This window comes from Lates calcarifer, linkage group LG9, assembly GCF_001640805.2.
Source record: "Lates calcarifer isolate ASB-BC8 linkage group LG9, TLL_Latcal_v3, whole genome shotgun sequence".
Taxonomy (NCBI): domain Eukaryota; kingdom Metazoa; phylum Chordata; class Actinopteri; family Centropomidae; genus Lates; species Lates calcarifer.
In genome coordinates, this window is record NC_066841.1 from 1,320,943 (window position 1) to 1,343,911 (window position 22,969).

The 22,969-nt window shown below is 43.6% G+C and overlaps 3 protein-coding genes across 4 annotated transcripts; 1 reads left to right on the plus strand and 2 right to left on the minus strand.

The window, feature by feature from the left end:
• Positions 1–409: 409 nt before the first annotated feature.
• slc25a1b (slc25a1 solute carrier family 25 member 1b) lies at positions 410–9,096 on the minus strand. Of its 2 annotated transcripts, XM_051072746.1 has the most exons (10): positions 8,706–9,096; positions 6,307–6,330; positions 4,974–5,081; positions 4,144–4,243; positions 3,592–3,730; positions 3,357–3,441; positions 3,082–3,186; positions 2,874–2,989; positions 2,716–2,789; positions 410–2,021 (listed from the first exon to the last, which is right to left on the minus strand). In XM_051072746.1, exons 5-10 carry the CDS (start codon positions 3,697–3,699, stop codon positions 1,907–1,909), a joined length of 603 nt encoding a protein of 200 aa, XP_050928703.1. In that variant the 5' UTR covers positions 3,700–3,730; positions 4,144–4,243; positions 4,974–5,081; positions 6,307–6,330; positions 8,706–9,096; the 3' UTR covers positions 410–1,906. The 2 variants fall into 2 exon arrangements, with proteins under 2 accessions (XP_050928703.1, XP_018552772.1); XM_018697256.2 differs by lacking the exon at positions 6,307–6,330.
• Positions 9,097–9,939: 843 nt separating this feature from the next.
• On the plus strand, positions 9,940–16,844 carry zgc:56235 (Voltage-dependent anion-selective channel protein 2-like). The gene is made up of 9 exons (XM_018697247.2): positions 9,940–10,099; positions 11,230–11,300; positions 11,886–11,935; positions 13,379–13,531; positions 13,627–13,679; positions 14,098–14,319; positions 14,654–14,804; positions 14,910–14,967; positions 15,672–16,844. The coding sequence occupies exons 2-9, from the start codon at positions 11,234–11,236 to the stop codon at positions 15,761–15,763; spliced, it is 846 nt and encodes a 281-aa protein (XP_018552763.1). The 5' UTR covers positions 9,940–10,099; positions 11,230–11,233; the 3' UTR covers positions 15,764–16,844.
• Positions 16,845–17,453: 609 nt separating this feature from the next.
• tor4aa (torsin family 4, member Aa) lies at positions 17,454–22,810 on the minus strand. The gene is made up of 3 exons (XM_018697219.2): positions 22,353–22,810; positions 20,255–20,749; positions 17,454–19,513 (listed from the first exon to the last, which is right to left on the minus strand). The coding sequence occupies exons 2-3, from the start codon at positions 20,747–20,749 to the stop codon at positions 18,656–18,658; spliced, it is 1,353 nt and encodes a 450-aa protein (XP_018552735.1). The 5' UTR covers positions 22,353–22,810; the 3' UTR covers positions 17,454–18,655.
• Between the last annotated feature and the right edge of the window lie 159 nt (positions 22,811–22,969).

The following is a 22,969-nucleotide window of genomic DNA, read 5'->3' on the forward strand; positions in this document are numbered from 1 at the left end:
CAGTAAAACTAAATGAAAGGTAAAAGTAAAAATATTTCACATTTAATCTAATTTAATCAAACTGAAAACTCAAATAATCACCTAAATATATATATAAATATATTAAAAAATCTCCTCCTTATAACACTCTAACACTGAATGCCAATGATAATTATTCCCAGACAATTAGAGTTCACCTAAATAAAATGAGCTTTTAAGATGAAAGGTTTTTTCAGAATAACATACCACAACACAAACTATAAGGATTTCTTACTCCTAATTTGTAAAGTAACAAATAATTGTAGCTGTCAGATAAGTGTTGGAGTGGATTAATGCAATAATTCCATCTGAAATGTAGTGGAGTATAAAGCAGCATGAAAAGAAAATACTCATAATGTAGTCAGTTACTGCTGAAATGAACACGACAAAGTTAACAGTCTGATCCGATGTTTATTTGTGAGCATACGTATTAGAATTAATTAGACTGAAGGCACAATACTGGGTTTAGCTACAGGATAATATGAAAACACCACAGATATTTAAATACCTGTGACATAGGTCTACATGTATGCAAGGCCTGGATTAACATGAGGCTGAAAAAGGAGCTCAAAGTAAACACTGTGTATCATACACAAAGACCGTGTGATGAGAAAAAAAAAATGCATTGCACTGCATGTAAACATGCCAGATTCACAAGCTACAAAGTCCAGTCTACAACAAGGCATTACATTTCTGAGCAGCAGTTGGCACATTGGGTTGTCAGTTCGTGTTAAAAGTAAAGGCAATTAACAATACATAGTTAAAAATTAAAAAAACAGAATCTGCAATAAAAGCTTTTCTACACCAGTCATCCTCCATGGAATGAGATGGAAGGCACTATTAATGGTATTTTCTCAAACAGGCAACTCTATGCATTCAAGGCAATTTAAAATTTAGAGGCAAAAACACTAACAGTTATAATGAACTGAGAGGATATGAACATCTCAGATATACTGTTCCTCAGATCTGGCACCAGTGCAGTGTGTGCAGCTGAGTACGTTATTAAAAAACAATCTGTAGTGACTAAGTACATACAACATTCAATCATTCTTAATCTCAAAAGATCTCAAAATGAATCATATAATACATAGGCACTTTTTTATAGCATCAGTCTAGTGAGTTAGCTGATTAAAAACATCTCTGCAACTTAAAAGTGAACCCTCTTCAACCACTGTTTGTTGTGGAAATGTGCGTTGATTATGTGTAACTGCATCTCTGTGGATCCTACAATCGTGATTTAAGGCATTTAGTACCCTAACCTCTGCAGAATGTGATATCTGAATATGAATTATTCCATCAGATACTGAACAAAATGGGTTTCAACTGTGTTTTAAAAGAAGGAAGAAAAATCTAAATATTTGCATATAAAGAGGGCTTTAAAACGTTTGATCTCTGGTATAATCTCTAATTTTCAAGTATAATTTCTTTGTCTATAGTGTCTGAATCACATTATGTTGGGTCGGGTATTGGTTTCTTTTTGATTAAGTACATAACAGCATAATATAAGTGAACTCAAAGAGCTGCAGGTGAACCTTTGTGCTGACAGTGTTCCCATTTCTCTAGTCGAGCAGATCTAAATGAATGCCCCGTTCTTTTCCCTGAGCTCTTAAGGAACTTCCCCCTCTCTGGAATTTAAGACAAAACAGCAAGTGTAAGCAGTGACTCTGCAGCCTGGAGCTTTTTTCATGCAGATAATGCTTCTCACTTGTCATAGCTGTGTTATAAATAAAATCAAGAACATACCAATCCCTTTCTTTCTTTCTGAAAATCACTAGGAGGTAGATATTAGAACCTAACTGAAGCAGTGTTTAAGGAGATTAGTTTGGCCTGGTTTATAATGTGTGTGGCCTGTTCTAACACTCCTGCTCGTGTAGCACCACGGTGTGTTTCAGTCCGTCTTCCAAACTTTGTTCAGGACCTTCACGACTTCCTCGTAGATGATGAATACTATGGCCACGTCCATACACACCCGACCCAGCCGAGGAACAGTACCTTTGTAGAACCTGAGAGGGATAAAAGGAGAGAGTGAATACGCTTAACAATCAGCAAAGGCCTCAAATTAGCTGCTTATAAATTACTGGCCTTGCTCTAACTGGAACCAGCTTTCCCTTTAGCACCTCCTGAAGCAACACAATGTAACTGTGCTGAGCGACAGCGCCCTCTACAGCCACAAGTGGTGATTAATTCTGAGTAGTTAAGCTGGATATCAGATGTGAACGCTTTTTAACTGACTTACATTTCAGCTTTACTCTGAACTCTCTGGGCCTGACTCCAGCAATGTTGCTTTAAGCTTATTAACACATCACGTCTCACTTCTTTAATACATACAAAAACCAAAGTGTAGAAATGACTTCCTGGACCTTCAGCTGTCTTTTCCTTCAGAGATGTTGACGAGCGTACTTTGTTACCATCAGGCAGAGCCAGGCTAGCTGTTTCCCCCTGCTTCCACTCTTTATGCTAAGCTAAGCTAACAGTTTCCTGGCCATAACTTCTATATTAGATCATCCAGAGATCAGAGAGAGATTGGGGCATTTCCAAAACTGTCAGATTATTCCTTTAATTCATCTGGTTCTCCAGTTCCCTGCTGCACAGTTTAGGGTAATTACTACAAAACAAACTCTACATAAACACAGCCTCAACAAAATGTCAAACTCTGTCAGCCTCCATGCATCATATCCTTCCTGCATATCAACTTACGCCATTGGTCCCTCATGCTTCATGATCTTAACGGCGCAGTCCATTGTGCTTTTGTACTTGTGAGCTTCGAGACCCTGTTGAGTAAGACAGGTATGAGTATCACTCTGCTCAGGGCTGAATTATGAGATTTTAAGAAGCGAACACGTTCTTCAACCAACCTGCATCCTGGTTTTAATGACATCCAGGGGAGTGTTTCCAAACACACTGGCAGCACCAGCAACAGCTCCAAACAGTCCAGTCAACAGAGGGTTGATGGTTTTGTTGGGGTTGTCACCTTGGTGTTAAAAAACAGGAACAAAAGATGATTGTTTGTTTGCATTTTTGGTTGGATGAGAATGATGGGGAATGATTTCTTCAGCCACTCACCTTTGTACCAGTTCCTCAGTGAAGTCATGACGTAGAAGCGGATGGCCTGGTTGGAGCCCTGCTTCAGTACAGTGGCTGTTAGGCCCTGATAGGTCCCCTTCAGTCCTGGAGATACATCAGTACCATTAGAACTGTCACAGCTTTCACTAAAACGTCAATGAATGAACTCTTCCAGTGTTCCTGTAAAATCATTATGTAGTGAGGATGAAACAGCAGGTGGCAGCACAATGCTACTGAACCTGGACAGATAAAAAAAAAAAAAAAATCCTCCTTACCTTGAGTTCGAATGATCTCCCTCACCCCGTGGAAAAATCCCCTGTACTTTGGGTTTGCTGATGTCTGATCGTGGATGAATTTCACCTAAAATAACCGGAATTAATAAAGTCTTCAGGCCAAAGAGTCAGAGCAGAAAACAACTGCAGGACAACGTAAAATCAGAGACATGCCATGTGATGTGTGATACTTTGTTTGCACGGACACATGACACAGAAGAACTGAGCTGTTTTTTACCTTTACTGTCTCCATAGGACAGACTACAAACACAGCTTCTGCAACTCCAGCTCCAAGACCACAGAGGAATCCTCTCTTGCTGTCTAGCTTACCGTTCTCATCACGCATCTTATTACTGAGGAACTCAAACACCCCAAACCTGCAGAAATTAATGGAGAATAAAGACATGATTAATCACCAAAAAGAGCAGCTTCTAACAGGATATTCTCTCTGAAGGAGCTGCAGTTTGTGATGGCTTTATTAATGGATTTTAGATCAGTTATTAGCCATTAATGAGCATAACGTTTGAAATTAACATGTACTAACATGTAGACTAGCTGGCTAATTAGAAAGTATTTGCATTTATTAATGATAGAAAACAGAAAGGAGGAAAGTCTTTACATCTGACTTTACGTCGCTTGATAAATTTCAACCAATCGTCTCTGTTCAACAGCTTAAAAACACTTTAATCAGGATGACTTGTTTGTTCCACACTCCTATAACTTATATATAACTTATATGCTGCATGAGCGACCCCTCCATAAAGTGAGTGTGTCTGTGGGGTTGCAGTACCTGACGGCTGCTTTGGGTATAGAGCCATACAGCAGTGAGCTCAGCCCTCTGTAAAGACCCCTCACCCCATGACTGTTCACTGTCTGCTTCACACAGTCAACTGCAGGAGGGAGGAGAGGGAGGAGAGGGAGGAGAGGGAGGAGAGGGGGAATGACGAAAGAATAAGACACACAAAAAAAAAAAACCGAAAAAGAGACGAGATATAAAAGTTACTGCCAAGAACAACATAGTCGGTGAACACAATCAGTAGCTGCATTGTTATAATAAATCTGCTACAACAGTCAGTCGTTGAAAGTTTTTGGGTGTTTATTAAAGCCTGAAACAACAGGCCTTCACGCTGAGTTTCCACAGATAAACATGATCTGTGCCAAAGTTCACCAGCTCTCATCGAGCAGATAACAAAGACCAACTTACTACGCAAATACACATCTGTTCATGTTCGCAGTCAGATCTGCACCGACACAGTGTCTGAACTTACTATGGATTATTAATCAAGTGGGACAGTGCTGATACTTTGAACCTGAAAGGTCAATATAAATCATTAATCAACAACCAGTTCCTGATGTTTCTGTCAAACCATTAATCATGTAGATCTGCTGTGCTGAAGGCACTCTAATACATTTATTAAGTAATAGGGAAAAAACACATAATAAAACAACACTTTAAGATGCATTTGTTAATAAATCAAAAAGTAAAAACGATCACATTCAGAGTTGTCAATGAGTAGATGAAGGACACTCTCATATCTGTCAGGAAACGTTTAGCTTAGCTTAGCATAAAGGCTGGAAGCAGGTGGAAACAGCTCAGGTTAGAGAAAACAGAAACCTCACCGATGCCTTTGTATTTGGGAGGATTTGCCTTTTCATCGAGCTGCAGCTGCGTTTTAACGTACTCAGTTGGGAAGGTGATGCAGATCTCTATACCTCCCGCAATCCCACCTGAAATATCAGAAAAACAGATTAAAGGACAACAAATTCACTATGTTCTGTTTGAAATGTGTTCACATTCACTTAATAAGGTTAGAAAATCAAATACTTGTACACTCGTTTTATTTCACTACACTTTCTTGCACGTTAAAGCCACAATACTTACATCTGATCATGATAATAATAATAAAACTTTATTTACTATATAGAGCAATACAACATGCTTTAAAATACACACACAAAAAACACAGATGCAAGAAATAGGATCACAAAGAAGCAGAAATGTTTAAGGGGCAACAAATAAAATAAATGACTTTATATGTGATATTGTGGATGCAGTAAACTTCAGTTTAGTTTTCCTTTAAGTGCACACGAGTAGCCATCAGAGGAAGTCTACACTGTCCAGGACTGTACGCAGCACAGAGCAGTCCCACCTTAAAACCCTGGCTGTGACACATCTGCCGTTCAACAGCAAACACGCAGCCGGCAGCTGATTGGCTCGGCTGATCTCAGTGTGATTCTGCCCACAGATACTCCCCTCAGTCCTGACTCAACTCAGGGGGGTGTGTAGCCTCCAGAGCACATACTGTTCACCACATTACCGTACAACAACAACAACACAGCAGCGGCCTCACAGATCTTCTTCCTCTATTACTGTGACAAAATGACAGAACGTACAGTACGTTAACTTCAGCTTCCTGCCAGTAAAGTACAGAAAATGCACAGCTCTCAGGACAGCAGCTGAAAAAGTTTGACAAATGGTCATCTGTGTGCTTTGACTAGAAGATGAATCACCTTTACAGGAAAGTAAATGTTATAAAACAAAACATTCCTGCAAAAACTGGAGAAGTAAAATCCATGAAAGCTTGGATTTGCTCGCAGACATTTTTAAAAAGGGCCCTTTGTAGTTGCCTCTAACATGCACTCTCTCTACCAAAATGTCATGCAGAGAAATCCAACACACCACTGCTTCTAGTCTCTAAAACATTCAGACATGCAAGTCAAAGTCAGGCTGCTCATGCACGTAAAATCACAAGATTACAGGCTGACAAATCACTGTTTTCACTAAAACATCAAATGCATTTTGGCTGTCCAAACTGAGGCTCTGACAGTGCTGGTTATGACACACCCAGCCATTTCTTTGGTTAGAGACTGGCTTCCCAACTGCAGCTGTACCCATAAATTAAACTTCAAAAACAGTCCACATCATCATCTGCAAACAGGACTCCTTCAGTACCTGCGTTACGTCCTCGTATTCAAGCTGGAAAAAAAGACATAAAACCAGTTTATCGAGTCCAACATGTTTGGATACTTGAACAGGTATTTGGAAAATGGGGGTTGACTATTCTCTATTTATTTACTGCTTCATTTTAAATACAGTTGCAACGTTAACACAAAGTTCAAACAGTAGCAGAGTAAACGTCAGTGCAGCCATAGGTGCTGCTGTTTCTCTAGAGAAGTGGAGGTAATGTGTCTTTATGAAAGGAGGGAAAGTACAGGTGTGACTGATAACATCAGTAATGGATACACTGTTAATGTGACTGTTACTGGTTCCACCTGTGCTCTTCCTGCTGTGACAAGTCAAAATGTCTGCCAATAAAAAGACCTGTCATGTCATGTTATTAACACACCTGTATCACATGTGTTGCCTTTCGATAGAAGACGTGACTATTCTATAAAATGTTCATTTAGGCTCTGAAATTAACACGTTATGCTTGGAAATGCCAGGAACTACATAAAGTTTTTTATTGTCACACTTTTTATCTGAATATTTTTGAGCATGTTTGGGATATATTCACTTTCTTGTCAAGAGTTAGATGAGATCTTTGATACCACTCTTGTGTCTGTACGCTAAATGTGCAACTACAGTTAGCTTAGCTTAGCATAAAGACTGGAAACAAGAGGAAACAGCTAGCCTGACTCTGTTTGATGGCAATAAAATCTGCCTGGCAGCACGTCTAAAACTCACTGATCAACATGTTATATCTTGTGTAAGTGTAAAAACGACAACTTGTGGTTTTACAGGAGTTATGTGTTGGACTAGATGCGGGGAGCGACAGGCTAGCAGTTTCCCCCTGCTTCCAGTCTTTGTGCTAAGCTAAGCTAACTACCCCTGAACCCCATGAGAGCAAACAAGCTAATTTCCAACTAAAATACTGATTCTGTCTGTTTCAGTGGGGATCAGTGGTTGTATAATGAGACCCAGCTCTTCTCCTGTGACTTGTTCATAGCTGCCTTGTCATCCTATTAGCCCACACCTCTGCCTGGATGATGCAATAACACTAAGCTGTGCTAATTTGTTCATCCTTAAACATCAAGTTTACCATACTCCACATTAGAACCAGAATATATGTGATTAAATAAGAGGCAGCAGGGAAATCATCTTAACCATTCGTGCCCCTTTACAACTTGTGACAGGCTGTAACCCAGGTGAAAGAGTGCAGGGGCTGACCGAGGAAACTGCTTTGTCATCGTGGCTCATGACACTGAACAGTGAGACCCAGGCCTCTGAGCACACACTCACTATAAGGGCATGAGGTCAATGGAGAACACTGTGCAAACTGCTGACAGTAATGTACATAAACTTAGAGCCGGCGCAACTTTTCTTTTGGATTTTTAACGTTGAAATAACGTGGCAGGTTCGTGGCTGACAGCTCTGTCTGACGTCCCAATGATGTTGCAATGTTATCAGTAATGATTGGCCTGTGGTTCATGCTGAGCTCTGTCTGTGTGAAGTTTGAGCATCTGTCACTGATTAATGAGACAGTCCAGCAACCAGAGTTCAAACCGGCCGGGTTTCTTTGAAAGGGGCCTGTGCTAAAGTCTACAAGTCCATGTGAGACCGTCTAACCTCCTGCCCCGGAGCCACGTCTCTGTCCCAGCAGGCTCGGCTGCACCAACGCACCAACGCATGGAGAAACCTGATGAGTTTAGTCATGAATCAGGTTTAAAATGACAGTTTTCTCCTGCCAGCAGTGCACGGTAACTTCAGTCTGCAAATCCCAGGACATACCAGACTGTCCAACCTCCAGCTGCAGGCTGTCCTGACAGGCTTGGTAGGACCAATGCATGGAGAAACCTGAGAAGATTCTACATGAAACTGGTCTAAAATTACATTATTATCTTTGGTGCAACAAGGTTTCACCAGGGATCACCAAGTTCCACTTAGTTAAACACACATGATGTAATTTAATACGTGTTTCACAGTTATACAACCCAAACATCTATGTCACATTATTGTCACCTCTTCCTCCTGTTTAAAACAATAACTCCCAATAATAACACATAAAAATAAGCTATTTATTTTGGATATATTCATTCAGAGGTCTGGAGCAGCAGTACAGGAGATTCCTGAGCCAGTTTTTACTCAAATCAACAACAAAAACATACATTTAAAAACCTCTTTTGAGTCTCTTCGAGGCCTGCAGATAAGGCCGTCATGGTGGACTGCATGTAGTCCACTTTCTCCTGCCTGTACAGCACATTTCCTCTCATATGCATGTCAAGTAGGAGTAATAGTAGAGAGCAGGCCTGTGATCACATCTGTACACACGGGTTCAGCACTAAAACTTCTACAGAAGTTTGAAACAGCTGCCTCCTGCACATCCCACCCTCCTCACACACAAACTTTCTTACCTGCCAGAATAGCCTTTCCAGGGTGCGTGAGTTTGGCTTTGCCCTCCGCAGCTGCAGCGGCCAAACAGCGGGGTCTGGGGAACGGGTTTACAAAGCTAGGTTGTCCGGACATGACTGCGATACCCCGGCAAAACTTTTTTTCCTTTTTCTCTGTCAATACCGTCGTGCTCGGTTGCTGCAAACCCAGTCAGCCTTCAAGCCCTCCTGCAGTCCGGGTGCTCTGTGCAGCAGCAGGAGTCGCGGTGCAGGCATTCAAAGGGCAGGCAGGCGGTGCTGACCATTGGACCTTTGGTGGTGCTGCTCTGGAGGTGACAGTGTGTGTGTACTTTTGACAGGGAAGTTCTCACCGTGGCGCACACACACAGGCTGATAGCGTCGAGTCAGTGTTCATTCAGGGCGGGGCAGGGCGCGACAATCCCCCACCTCCCCCCACCCCCGACACGGAGAGCGCCATGTTTTCACAAACATTTTAAGGTGGACCAGTGATTTTCTGCAGAGAGCCGACACTGGCTGCTTATTGAAAACTTCCTGCCCACTGGGGGGCGCTGTTTCTAACCCCTCAGCACTGTTTCTTCATCTAATCACTTATATTTTACACTTGACTGCATTTCAGAGACAAGAAATGATCTTTTTAGTCCACTACGTTTATTTGACAATTTTATTTGTACTTAAATATTGGCACAAAATTAATAACAGATCGATTTAGAGGAAAAAATAACGACATTTAGGGATTTTACACTTCAATTTCCCAAATTTAGCAAGAACAATGTCAAATAGATGCAAAAGATGACCACAAAAACACACAAAATGATTACAAAGAGACTGAAAACAATCACAAAAACAGCCACAAAGAAGAATGATGAAGATAAAAAATACAAAATGGCCACAGACATACTTACAGAACCGTAAAAATGTGAACAATAACTAGAAAAACACCAAAGTGACAACAAAGAGACACAAAAGGATTAAAACAACCACAAAATGTTTGTGTCTCTTTCAGTCTGTGGGGGTCGTGGGGGGGGGGCTTTTCCATACCTATGCCCAGGTCCCCATTGCCTCATGATACGTCCATGTCTTTAAAGCATTAACTAATGACTTATTAACCATTTATTACAGATTATAAACTCGGTATAACCGGAGCATTATTAGAAAGTGGTCCTAACATAAAGTGGTACCAACAGGTCGTAGGTGGCGGATTACTATCTTGTTTTCGCAGCGACTCTTTGTTCGCTTTTCGCACTGACACCGCGCATGCTCCGTGTGTCTCCTTCATTGTGCCCTGTGTCCCCGTCATAGACAGTGCTAAGCTAAGGCTAGCTGTCAACCCGCGGAGCAGCATCACGCCAGGGACACTCCAGGCTCTGCAGACTCCTCCTGCAAACACCGTCGCACCGGTAAGAAAAAAAAATCATAAGATAATAAATCTCAAACTCAGCTGAACGCAAGTGCGCGTTTAATAACGTTTCTTTTCAAGGTTAGCCGCACACCTAGCATGTTGGGAGATTTAGCTGACGGGAGCCGTGTTATGTAATGATGTTTAGCCTGGTAATGCACAGTTTAATCCTGGGATGATAGGGTTCCTGTGTGATCGGTGCAGGGACTCTAAACTCTAAACATTTAGCCACTTTATCAGCCTGGTTTCTAGCTAGCTGGCTGCCATGGAGGGGTGTGTTGGGTGGGTGGGGGCAGGCACCGTTATATTACAATGCACATTAACTAGTCAGTGTCCTGCTCTTGTCCTGCTAGCTCTGTCACTGGCCCATCTGCTGTCCTTTGTCCCTGCAGGAGATGCATGTAGCACTGTTCATTTGCCTGATTCACCGGTAATGCACCTGTAATAACAGAGTGGATTTGTCTTAAAGCCCTGCAGGATGAAAAGCAGGGCCTCTTTTTCCCGTCTAACCTCCAGATAGTGTAAATTTCTCTCCTGTGTCTCGTTGATGAGGCCGGATGCAGAGTCCATGTTTAGTTAGCTTCCCAGCTGCCTCCAAAGGAACAGCTTGTTCCCTTCGGCTGCAGCTCTCAGTGCAGTCATAGGACAGTTATTACACCGTGTTTTTCTTTTTGCATGAAACCACAAGGAGTCAGACTCTCAGGATCAGCTTTGCTTGTGGTGCACCGTCATGGAGGACTCAGTTAAGACAATGACAGGACAGCTGCTTTGCTGCTAAATCATCACAGCAGCTGTGTGCAGGGTCTTCAGCTCAGATCCCTCAACAAAAGGCCTCACTCAGAGGTAGAGCTGGGTGTAAAATGATATTATCATTATTTTATATCATGATATAAAATGATAGCTCAAGTTAATAATGTTTAAACTTATTTTAATTATCTAATCGGTTAATTATATCATTAGTAACCAGGCGAGTAGTGACATATTAATGATGAATTCATGTGCTTGGTAAATAATTGGAGGCCAGCACTGGTTTGCCCTCATTCTTTGGTGTTGAAACCCTGAGTGTGAAAAAGTGAAAGTGTGTGTAAACGGTTTAAATAATCACGTTGCTGCTGAATCTATCTCCTCCAGCACAATGGCTGTCCCTCCTTCATACTCAGACCTGGGCAAAGCTGCCAAGGATATATTCAGCAAGGGCTACGGTGAGTAACCACGGGAGTGAATTATTAACTGTTAGGAATTCCTCAAACACACAGTCAGTTCAAATCTGGTTTTTCACCTGTGAGACTCCAGTGTTCAGATCATATAAATAGACTGATGGGAACCTTCAGTAGTGGGGGTGAAATTCGTCTCGTTACCTGAGTGTCCTGGGTTTGTTAGTATGTTATCAGACTGTCCAACCTTAGTTTTAACACTGAAGAATCCCATCACATCCTTTGAGTCAAGCTGGACTCATTAATGTGAAGATACACAGAACTAGACTGAGCTCATCCACTCACCCAGAGAGCTCTCAGTGTCCACGGCACACCTGGTGAATCAGCTGTTTAACCTCCTGCAGAGGAGCAGGAGACATCATAACCTGCTCACTTCCTTACAAGGAGAAATACCAAACGTATTTAGCAACACAACACTGCATGAGTAATTAAAGGGTGAGACGTCATAACGAACCTCATCCACATTTCACCCAAAATATTAAAAGATGAATCCTCTCCTTCATTTCAGTTGTTCTGTATTTGATCTATCTTGGACTTATTTACCGTTAACACACAGCTCCTATCCTCCACCAGGCTTCGGTGTCGTGAAGCTGGACCTCAAGACCAAATCTCAGAGTGGAGTGGTGAGGACACTTTGTCTGTTTTTGATTTTTGTCATTCTCAGTCTGCTTCCTGCCTTCTCTCGCTCCTGCTGCTGCAGCCTCTCTCCTCTCTCCACACCAACACCAGTCTTACACTACATGCCCCCTTTTTTAATCTCAGTAACTTAACTCCTGCTGTAACCCGGAGCTCCAAGGTTTCTAGGTCGACGACTGGCTGATGCAGACGTGCTTGGCTTAATCTGTGCTCAGTTGTAGAGAGACACGACAGGCCCACAGGTGTGTGTCTGTGGCCCGTCTGTCTCTCTACCTGCCTCTCCTAACCCCTGCTCTGTCTCCATGCCGCTGCCCTCTGTGCCGGACCGCTCGTGCTGTAATGTAGATGGTAAGATCGGCGTCGGAGCCGACGGCTCTGATTGTCTGTGACGTCATTTTCATTTGGTTTCCTGTCCCGTTTATTCACATCATCCTCTGCTTTCTCACACGTTGTTTTTCTGTTTTTGGTCTGAATGTTTGGGAGTTTTTTCTCTTTGTTTAATCGTTCACGCAGCATGAGTATCAGTGTGCATCACGTCACATCACAGCAGGTTCTGATTTTCATTTCTTGGTGGAGAATGATGTTGTGTTAGTTTAATATATTTTTAAGTTTGTAAGTCACCATTTCATTATCAGTAAATATGCCAGTTATTGTTTGTTTAATCAGTTAATCTTTTGGTCTTTTGGTGAAAATCTAAGGTGACAGATGTCTTGTTTTGTCAAAGACTTAAATATACATGAAGCTAATTATTTCCCTTATTTATCACATTTAAATTCCCATGCATTCACCAACAGCAGGCGTCTACAACACTTTACCACAGATGCATTTGTGTGGCAGTTCAGCTCACAGAGCTGTAAAACAGATACTGAGATTTTCATGAATCAGGAACAGGGTCCATTTTAAAAAGCAGAGTCCACTGTGTGGTGTTCTGGCTGCTAAAAACATCTGAGCTGCAAAGTTTCACTGCAGGCTGTCTGACCCAGTGAAGGCTTTTTGGTTCAATACTTTCATAACAGTGTCGACGCGTTTTGAAACAGACTCCAGAGAGTCCAGGGTTTAAAATACTGTGACTAAGATCTGTACTGAGAGGGAGATTTTTGCAACTGGAAAAACAACGTCCTCTCTCCCTGTTTCCTGTCTGAGTAGAATCAAAAAACCCTCAGAACAGATTTTTTCTGTCCATCTCACCGGTGTCTTGCATGGATTCATGTCCGGGGCTCTCGTCTCACAGTCTAATGTGCCTTTTCCTCGTTTGATTTCTGCACAGTTTACGATTCATTAAGTCTCAGTCTCAGTCAGCACGGCTCTGTCTTTAAACTGTCTCATTTATTTTGGGATGTTCTATAAACAGACTCTTTGTTTCTTCACATTTCCACACTTCCAGTTTGTCTTTCCCGTGTCTGAACTAACGCTCGGTCCCTCTCTGTCAGGAGTTCAACACATCTGGCTCCAGTAACACAGACACAGGGAAGGCCTCGGGGAGCCTGGAGACCAAATACAAGATGAAGGAGCTGGGCCTGAGCTTCAACCAGAAGTGGAACACAGACAACACACTGGCTACTGAAGTGACTGTGGAGGACCAGGTACGTGTCTGTGTGTGGAAACACTCAGTTCTCACACATGAAACTGATAAAACCTCTTTGTTGGAGTCTTACACTGTGTTAACTTTTACCTACAGCTGGCTCAGGGGCTGAAGGTTGCCTTGGACACGTCTTTTGTACCAAACACAGGGTGAGACTACATCTTTTTGCAGGAATGAATGATGGTGTGTTTTGTTTGGATTAGATGAAACGTTGAGTAACGTGTATAAACTCTGGGGCAGGTCTGGTAGTTGGCTAACACTGAAGTAAAAGCAGCATGGAGAAAACTCTGAACTAGTTTTTCCTGCCTGTCTTTATTCTTCTCGCTGGTAATTAGCTGCTATTGTCAGACTTCTCTGAACGCTGGAGGAGTTAAACGACGTTTCCTTCTCTTTAATGGAAGTTGGATTCATGTTGTTAAACCTCTTTTACTCAGGGCTGGGTGATGAAATAACGAAATGATGACACAGCTTTCCTCGATAGAAATATAACACGGTTGATTTTGATCTTTTTGGACGTTCTTATTAACACTGGATGAGAGATGATAACCACATCAACTCGTCTTTCAGTAAGAAGAGCGGGAAGCTGAAGACGGGCTACAAGCGTGACTACGTGAACCTGGGCTGTGACGTCGACTTCGAGGGTCCCATCATCCACGCCGCCGCCGTGCTGGGCTACGAGGGCTGGCTGGCCGGCTACCAGATGGCCTTCGACACGGCCAAGTCCAAACTGGCCCAGAACAACTTTGCCCTCGGATACAGGGCTGGAGACTTCCAGCTGCACACCAACGTGTGAGTAAACTCAGTTCACTATTCGAGGTGAAGACAGCTGTATGATGTTCTAGGATGGTTACACCCCTATTAACCAGGCAGGGAGAGAGTAAAGAGAAGAGGCTCAGCTGAATTATGGGAATTGTATGATTCAGTGTTTTTGGAGTTTTTATCTCAGGATACCTCGGCCTCTGTTTCTGATTCTGAACCTTCTTTTCAGCGGTTTTTCTGGGGTCGTCTGTCCCGTTCTTTTCGATGTGAGATCTCAGTAATGCCTCAAAGGGAATCCCCTCAAATTTGCACAAATGTTCACGCTAATTAACTGCAACTGAGCTCTGTGTCTTTTCTCTCTCAGTAACGATGGGACCGAGTTTGGCGGCTCCATCTACCAGAAGGTGAACGACGAGCTGGAGACAGCGGTCACTCTGGCCTGGACCGCCGGCAGTAACAACACTCGCTTTGGCATCGCCGCCAAATACAAGCTGGATAAAGACGCCTCTCTGTCTGTGAGTGATCCAGCTGCTCATTTACAGCACAGCTCTGTTGTCTAGGCAAATTCTGCCAAACAAATTCTCTGTTTGCTCCATGTCTTATCCTGTTTCGCTCTGCAGGCCAAAGTGAATAATGCCAGTCTGATCGGAATAGGCTACACCCAGAGCCTTCGGCCAGGTAGGCTCCCGTCCCCAACCGCACTCTCAACCACCAAACTATCTTCTGTACAATCTGTGTTTGTGAGTTAATCCACTCAGTCATTAATCAAACTGCAGACCTACCTCCACACTTCAAACAGCGACAGTGTAACTGTAGTGAACTCATCAGTCGATCACGCTCAGTCTTGTTTATGTCACGTCAGTTTTGGCCGATGCCTTCGCTCGCACCTCAGAGAGCGAGCGACAGGATGTTGACTACCAGTGTCGCTAACGAGGGTTTTCTGAATTAGGGAAATTTCCTTGATCAATCTTTGGGAAAATGAACCAGTTATTGATTTATCTTTTTTTAATGCTGAAAATAAGCTGCTAAAGAAAGTGTGTTTCTCCTCAATGAAACCGTGAGTTAAACAACAATCCTAAACAAAGCCTAAGAACAAACAAAGAAAAACAACAACGATCTGCAGCAAATTAACAAACCAAAGAAAGATGAGCATGAGCGTGCTCAGGAGCGAGACACGAACACACCCACACAGAGTGGACTGAAGCTGAGAGGATGCTGAGGAGCTGATGCGCTAACTTCACCAGCCTCACTCCGCACGCTGACACCAACGGATCGATTACACTCAACAGAATTCTTAACCATCACTGATCGATAGTTTGATTATGCCCATCCCCGTCGTGAGTGTTGCAGAGAACCTTTATCTTGTGGCGTCGTCTCTGCAGGTGTGAAGGTGACTCTCTCAGCCCTGATCGACGGGAAGAACTTCAACGCTGGCGGACACAAAGTCGGCATGGGCTTCGAGCTGGAGGCATAAAGTGGAGAACTCAGACCCACCAATGAAGAAAAAAACACATCACCAAACACTCCCCTCCCCTCACACACTCACACACACACACACATTACAGCCCCAGTCCACCACAATCATGTAGCTGCTCCTCTCTGGACTCTCCCACACAGCCCCCCCCATTCTCACATTTCACGAGCATCTCTGACAGTGAGAGTCGAGTCTCATCATGCTTAAACATCCCGGAGAGGAGTCGTGAGGGTGGAGGTTACAGAACTGACACTATTTATTCCCCTGTAGGTCTTGGATGAAGTAGTCGTTGGTGTAAATGTGTAGCTCGTTACAGCTTGTGTGTGAGGTGTTCCTGCCTTCCTCAAAAGAAAAAAAAAAGAAAGCATGTAAGGATGAAACTGTGAATGTTTGCTTGGTTAAAAAGGTGCTGAGTGTCTGTTTCCTCTTTTGTTTTGCTACGTCTGGCTGAGGTGTTGTAATCTATTACATGCTTATAAATGTTACTGCTGGTTAAAGTTTAGACATGACTGAATGAAGGATATTTAAAACTTGCATTGCTTTACAGGAACAACAGAAGCTCAGTGCAGACGCTCATAAATGATCTTCTAATTCTTTGTGACTTGTCATTTTTCGGTAGGTGAAATCAATGTAGTGGAATCTTCTGGTAGCTTGCGTAGTTAGTTTGCATTTCTACGACGTTGCTTTCGTCTATCTCGTCTCGGCACGGCTGTCACAAAGACACTGTCTGTCGTATGTCAGCGCTTCAGCTGTTTCGTCATGTTGCTCGGGGACCGCGCTCATTGCTGTCAGGGCTCTCGTCTCAAAAACAATCTACACTCCTCAGATCTGTACGTTAAAATACAGCCGATTGTCCTCCGAGTGATTCCAGTCGTAACGCTTGATAGGATAATGTAAGACGCTGTTATGTCCCACACGACTCTCCTGTTTTTGGTTTTGGTTTTTTTTGGGTAATCATGCATCACAGTGAGTTTTCTCCATCTAATTATGGCTCATTTTTCTTTGTCACTTAGACACAGTACCTCATTTTTTTCCAATGTTAACTAAGGGAATTCTAAATAAATAAAAAAATTCAAAACGATCTGAAAGTTTTGATTCATTTCTCTTCCAAACACGGAGTAAGAAGCGTGAGTGTGACGGTAGGAACAGATCAGATCAGCTCAAGGCCCACTTACTAGCCCTTTTTCTGGAGCTTTAACCACATCTTAAGGTCTTCCACAGCAGATGGAGTTTGCTCTGTTGTCTGGACTCCAACTCCATCTGCAGAGAGAAACTGAGATACAGTTAAAAGCTTGAGAAAGCTAGCGAGTGGAGCCCGAGTTAAAACAATAGTTTGACATTTCAGGAAATATGCTTATCTGCTTTATGGAGAATGAGACGAGAATAGTGACGCCACTCATCTGCATGTAGCTGCAGACGGTAGCAGAAAGACTGGAAACAGATATCGGTCTTAACTCTGGACGGAGTCGGACCAGCTGTTTCCCTGTATTTCCAGTCCTAATATTTCACATTCGCAGTTCAAGTGAGTCATCGATCTTCTTGTCTAACTCTCAACAGTAACTGCATTTCCTAAAATGTTCTTGAACTGTTCCTTTAAGATTCCTTTAGTTTTTGTCAAAACAAAAAAGCAGCGTAACAAGTTTCGCAGTCGACGGCTGCTGTTGCAACAAGAAAACAAAAACCTCACAGCCATTTTTAAATGATGGTGTCTTTAATTTCAAGGCTCTCACTACGCATTAGATATATCAGAAATATTAGACTGACAGATACCTGAACACAGGACATTAACACATCCATCCATTAAAAAAGAGATCTTAAAGCTGGCGCAGGTCTGTGTGATCATACAGAAAATAAATGCAAACATTTTACTTCAATAAATTAACTTGTCAGGGAGCAAATCTAACACCAGAGGAAGATGTTTCTTGCCTCTAGTTAAGCTGGAGATGAGCCACTAGCTGCTACTTGCAGTTTTCCACCTGCAGGTCCAGAGCAGAATCATTTACTGAACTAATGCACTTCAGGTTTATCTACACTATCTGCTGACTTGCATTAGAATTAATAAAAGTCATGTTGTATTCAGTGTATGACAAAAAAAGACGCCCTGCGATGAGTGTTAGTAAGTCATGCACTATAAATATACAAACTTCCCCTCATTAATGAATGAATATGGGTTTTACTCATCCTCTCATGTCCTGTGCATCAGGTTCTTGTTTTTCTATCTGACGTGTCCTTCACTAAGCATTCATGTCTGTTTGAGCTGCCAGTGCAGTGGCTGTGAAACACACTCAGAATTAAAGGGTCAGTTCACCCAAATCCCAAATAACCATCTCCTCTCCTGTAGTCGTATCTGTCCATGAAGATAGTTTTGGTTTTTTATCTGTTCAGGTTCTCCACCTCCATCTCAGAACAGTGCAGGTGAATGGAATTTCATCATCAGGGTTCCATGTAAATACGATAAAGAAGCAGCTTGTAAAGAAAGTATTGCACAAGGTGAAATTTTGACCTGATGGTTGCATCATTATTTTTGGGTGGAGACAGAAATCTAAGTTCAGGTACCTCTGAACAAATAAAACCAAACCCATCTGCACGGAGAGATCAGAATCAGAGGGAAGAGAGACGACGTGTTTTTTGTACTTTGGCTGAACCGTCCTTTCAAAGAGTGTTTGTGGGCAGCGCATGTTCAAACCTCTTCACAGGATTCATGCCTTTTCCCACAGCAGAGCTGAACGTCCTCACTGTTCTTTGTGCTTTGTGAACAGACTGCTCCTATTTCCACTGCTCATCAAAGCTTTGGCTCGGAGTCGTGTCATTCAAGTTTCATAACCTCACCCACTCCTCATGAACTGTTTCTTCAAAGAATGTGGAGCATCCAAACTTTTCCCGCAGGGCGTTTCACAGCAGGTTGACCTTGGCCACCACTTGCTTGCAGCCTGTCTGGGAATATTCGTGGCCTCCCACAGCGGGGTAATATTCGATCTCCCCTGCGAGGCGCTCTATGTTGGTACGATCCGGGTAGAACCCCTCTCGAGTCATTTCATCCAGGAAGCACTCCATCACGTGGCCTTTCTCCAAGAGGCCCAGAGGTAAGATGTCCGCCTCCGTCCACAGCTGGTGATGCTTCTCCAGAGTGTTGCGTAATATCGGAGTCAGCTCTTTTACTAGGTTACTATGACGCCCGGATGCCGTCATCGCCATAGAAATACTTGAGGAGTTGTGTAGCATATGTTTGGTGATGTGTGCATGGCCCAGGTTGCTCAGGAACAGGTAGATGGCGTTCAGGTATTCGTTGGACTGTTTGGAGGCCACGAGCTGCCACAGCGCGTCCAGGATCTCGTCGTGCATGTGCTCGGCCTCGTCGAAGATGAAGAGCGGGATCTTCTCCTCCTCCTCAGCTCGCTCCACCATCCCTGAGATGAGAGCGGAGAGGTCGTGGGCGCACTGCACGGCGTCGGCCTCCTGGGGGCAGTGGTGGAGGACGTAGTACTGCAGCACCAGCGTCTCCCCCACCACGGAGCGGAAGTGTCCGGCCAGGAGGCGCCCCAGGTGGCTCTTGCCCACTCCGCTGGGGCCGTGCAGGGACACCACCAGGGGTTTGTTGTGGACGTAGGTGGACAGGTAATCCTTCAGGTGGGACAGCAGGCCCTCCACCGCTCCCTGCTGTCCAAACACCTCCCTCCTCAGAGTCTTCTCCAGACCCTCCAGGTCATATCTGAGCACGTGGTCATCCAGGTTCTCGATGGCGTTGTACACCTGGAAACAGACCAGTGACAGATGATGAGGATGTGACTGAATACAGGCAGGGCTGGATACCAGCGGGGCAAAGAGAGCAACTACGCTCCACAAGCCCGGTTCCCAGTCTTCTAAAGTTACACCTCACACTTCCTTTCTTTAATAACTGACTGCCCTTCATTGTTCTCTACATTCCCTTCCTCTGTGCACTGGTGTTAAACCGAGACATGTTGAGTTCCTCAGAACTTCTTTACATTTTCCCAACACATCCTGTACAGCCCACTTGTTTATTTCCACTAATGCAGGCCCTTTCTTTGGAACTGCAGCGCGGAAGGAAAAGGGCTCGGGTTCAAGTTTATTTCCGCTCAGCTGCTGACATTATCAAAGTGCAACAGGAAACGCACTCGGACCCATTTATAATGTTTGAAGCTGCAGAATAAACAAGTAGAAACGCTGTGGGTTACATGTGGCAGGAAAACAGTCGTCTGCAGGTTAATTGGACTCTGCTGAACAGTGCCTCAGGGTTTGGTAATGATTCAGGACCTGGCAGGATATTTCTGGTCTGAATGAACACCAACATGACCGAACATGTAGACAAACCGTTCCGTCTATTTTTACACCTGTACTTCTTCCACAAAGGAGCATTTATCTGTGTACAATTCAGTGTCAACATAATGAATCAGTGTTAAAATACTGTGCAGTGATGATGTAACCTTCAATTAAATGATGATCTTAAACCACAAAACAGACTGGACACTTCACCTGGAGAAAGACGATGGCAAAGAGCAGGTAGAGACAGTATTTGGCTCGGCTGCGCTCCTGCTTTGGCGGAGCTCTGCACCCTCCTCCGTTAGGAAACAACACCCGCCTCTTCCTCCTCTTCTTTTTCTTTTGGGGGATGGAAGACATGTTGGGGAAGCCGGAGGGGGTGAGTCCGTCGAAGGTGAAGATTTTGGGGCTGCTTCGTGACGGAGCTCCCATGAGGGCCCCTGATGCTCCCAGCCCCAGAGCCATCTCCTGACGCCGCTTCTTCAACACCTGGTACTTCTGTTTGATGCGAATGACGGCGCGCAGAGAGGAGGAGAAGTTGGCCAGACTGGGCGCTGGACTCTCCCTCTGCTTTTCATCTCTTTCTTCTTCCCCCTCCATCTCTCCCTCCATCTCCCCCTCCATCTCCCCCTCAAAGTCTCCCTCACACTCTCCCTCTGTCTGAGAGGCCGAGGCCGAGGCCGAGGTGCTGCTCTCTTGGTCGCTCATCTGTAGAGAGAAAGAGCAGGACTTTAAAGCTGCGATGTTGCCATGCTGAGTGCTGGACAGACAGAAAACAGCTGCCTCCTGTGGATTTTGCAGGATGGAAAACCCGAACAGGGAGCTTAAAGGCTGGGGTTAGGAGTCAGGTGCAAGAACCTTCTTCTCAATATGAAGCTACTTTTAAGGAGACGGTTATTTAACTAAACATAAAGACTGGAAACAACCTGGACACTAAACACCTGCACATTCATTCCCACTCCACCCACAGGTGGACAAACCACAGATACTGAGTCTCTTAGTCACACTATCAGTCTCTGACAGTAAAACAGGAGGAGTGTGGATTCTGGGAGGAGTTAAAATACCTGCAGGCAAAGCCAATATCTAAACAAAGGTCTGATAAGATATCTTTATAGGCTGCACCTCAGTCAGCTCAGATTCCTTTTTAATAGCATCTTCTGTTACATTTATCTGCTTTATCGATGTGTTTAATGTTTTATACCTGAATCTGAGCAGGGCTGCTTCCAGAGCTGCTGTTTTCCTTCAAACACGATATTCAAATCAAGTGTATAAAAATACTTGATTGGGAAATGACCGCGCAGAAAGAGGGAAGTGCTGGTTAGTGCCTGTGCACATTAACTCAGTGTGTGTAAATGCACACAAGCGAGCACTGTTACAGCTTTTGCATGCAGCATACACTCACTGTACGCTTTGCAAAACTTTATTTAAATCATTTTTAAATTAAGTTGTGGTTGCACACGTGAAATCCGGACTGTTCCTGAGTTTTTAACTCCTCAGATCAGGTATCTTCAAATGATCCACATTCCTCAGGTTAGTTTGCAGACACAGTCACTGCAGTGCAGAGTTCAGACCCTCCGGTCTTGTGTTGAACTGCACATTGAGTTTCTCTTTTTCAGCCTCACAGAAAAAGAGGAACTATCAGTTACACCCAGAGGTGGTCGGGTCAGAAACACAATGTGCCACAGTCAGTCAGACTGGTTAACAAGAAATATGTTTCAATTTAATTTTTAATTAATGTCTGCTCCTGGCACAGCAGGAAGGAGGAACAGTAATCCCAACAGAAAACGAGAGCAGAGTGTGACTCAGGTCAGAGCTGGAATATTGATCTTGGCACAGAGACTGCGTCATTTCTGGAAAAGTTATAAAACTAATGCATCTGAGCCACCACTACTTCAGCACTAAAGAATTCAGAGGGCCACATGGGAGAGAGAGAGACCCAACCAGTGCTTTATCTGCCTCTGCTGCCTTTCAACAAGCGGAGACCTGAAAAACACTGGCCACATACCAGGCATTTTACAGCGCTCCAACACTTTGATGTTTAAAAATCCTTTTAGTGGAACTTTCCTTGTTTTTTCCTGCACAGACATGATGCACCTACAGCAGAAAAACTCACACAGAAAGACACAAACTGGAGTTTATCTTTCTAAAAATGTGTCTTTGTGTGGAGTTTGATGTTTCACACAGATCAAGGATAGGTACTGATCTGCTCCTTCACACCCAGCTCAGCTGAACACCACAGAAAAAGCTGTGTATGCAAAGCAGGAAAAATGAGAAGCGGAGTAAAAGCATGCAGGAAAAAGAGTTTTCTTACCTTGAAATGTGGCTCAAGTCTCTGAAAAGAAGAAGAGGCTTTAGTCCATAGTTAGGGAGTGGAGAGAGCAGAGAACACAGCAAACAGCTCAGCTCAGGAAGAGCCGTCCTATCTGTCTATCTCACCTCCAAACCCTGTTCTCAACCATCTGCTGGCTCCTCCTCTTTCTTCCTCTTTTATTCTCTCATTCTTGCTTTCCAGTTTCTGCTGCCTTTCTTCCTTTTTTTTCTGACACATTATACAACCCTGGGTTCATGTAACAGCTACTGAATTTCACCTCCGTCTCTTAAAAGTGTCGAATCCAGTTCAAGTGCTTTTCTTTTCTCCACATTATTCATCATGTGAACAGGTGGAAATCAGCCTCTAACCTCAGGCTTAACGGTCTTGTTGAATTTATTCATAATCTCTTCATTGTTTTATTTTTTGCATTAAACTCCACCTCCCTGCTCGTCTGTTCAAATACCATCATGTGCAACACTCTGTCAGTTTAAGTGTCTTTGTGGTTTTGTCTCATCACAGGAAACATGATTAATTGAAGCTTATCTCAAAGGAAACAAACAAAAAAAACCATGAGCTGATGGAACTACAGACTGCGTTTGTCATTAACAGACTTTCTG

Bases quoted from the DNA above. Each gene is read 5' to 3' on its own strand.
- slc25a1b (XM_018697256.2), bottom strand. From the start codon at position 8,817: ATGTCCGGACAACCTAGCTTTGTAAACCCGTTCCCCAGACCCCGCTGT. The intron at 4,244-4,973 runs GTGAGGTTTCTG...TCCCTCCTGCAG, and splicing joins TCCCAAATACAAAGGCATCG to TTGACTGTGTGAAGCAGACA. The intron at 3,442-3,591 runs GTAAAAAACAGC...CGGTTATTTTAG, and splicing joins GTCCTATGGAGACAGTAAAG to GTGAAATTCATCCACGATCA.
- zgc:56235 (XM_018697247.2), top strand. From the start codon at position 11,234: ATGGCTGTCCCTCCTTCATACTCAGACCTGGGCAAAGCTGCCAAGGAT. The intron at 13,532-13,626 runs GTACGTGTCTGT...TTTTACCTACAG, and splicing joins AAGTGACTGTGGAGGACCAG to CTGGCTCAGGGGCTGAAGGT. The intron at 13,680-14,097 runs GTGAGACTACAT...CTCGTCTTTCAG, and splicing joins TCTTTTGTACCAAACACAGG to TAAGAAGAGCGGGAAGCTGA.
- tor4aa (XM_018697219.2), bottom strand. From the start codon at position 20,749: ATGAGCGACCAAGAGAGCAGCACCTCGGCCTCGGCCTCGGCCTCTCAG. The intron at 19,514-20,254 runs GTGAAGTGTCCA...GTCTGTTTCCAG, and splicing joins TTGCCATCGTCTTTCTCCAG to GTGTACAACGCCATCGAGAA.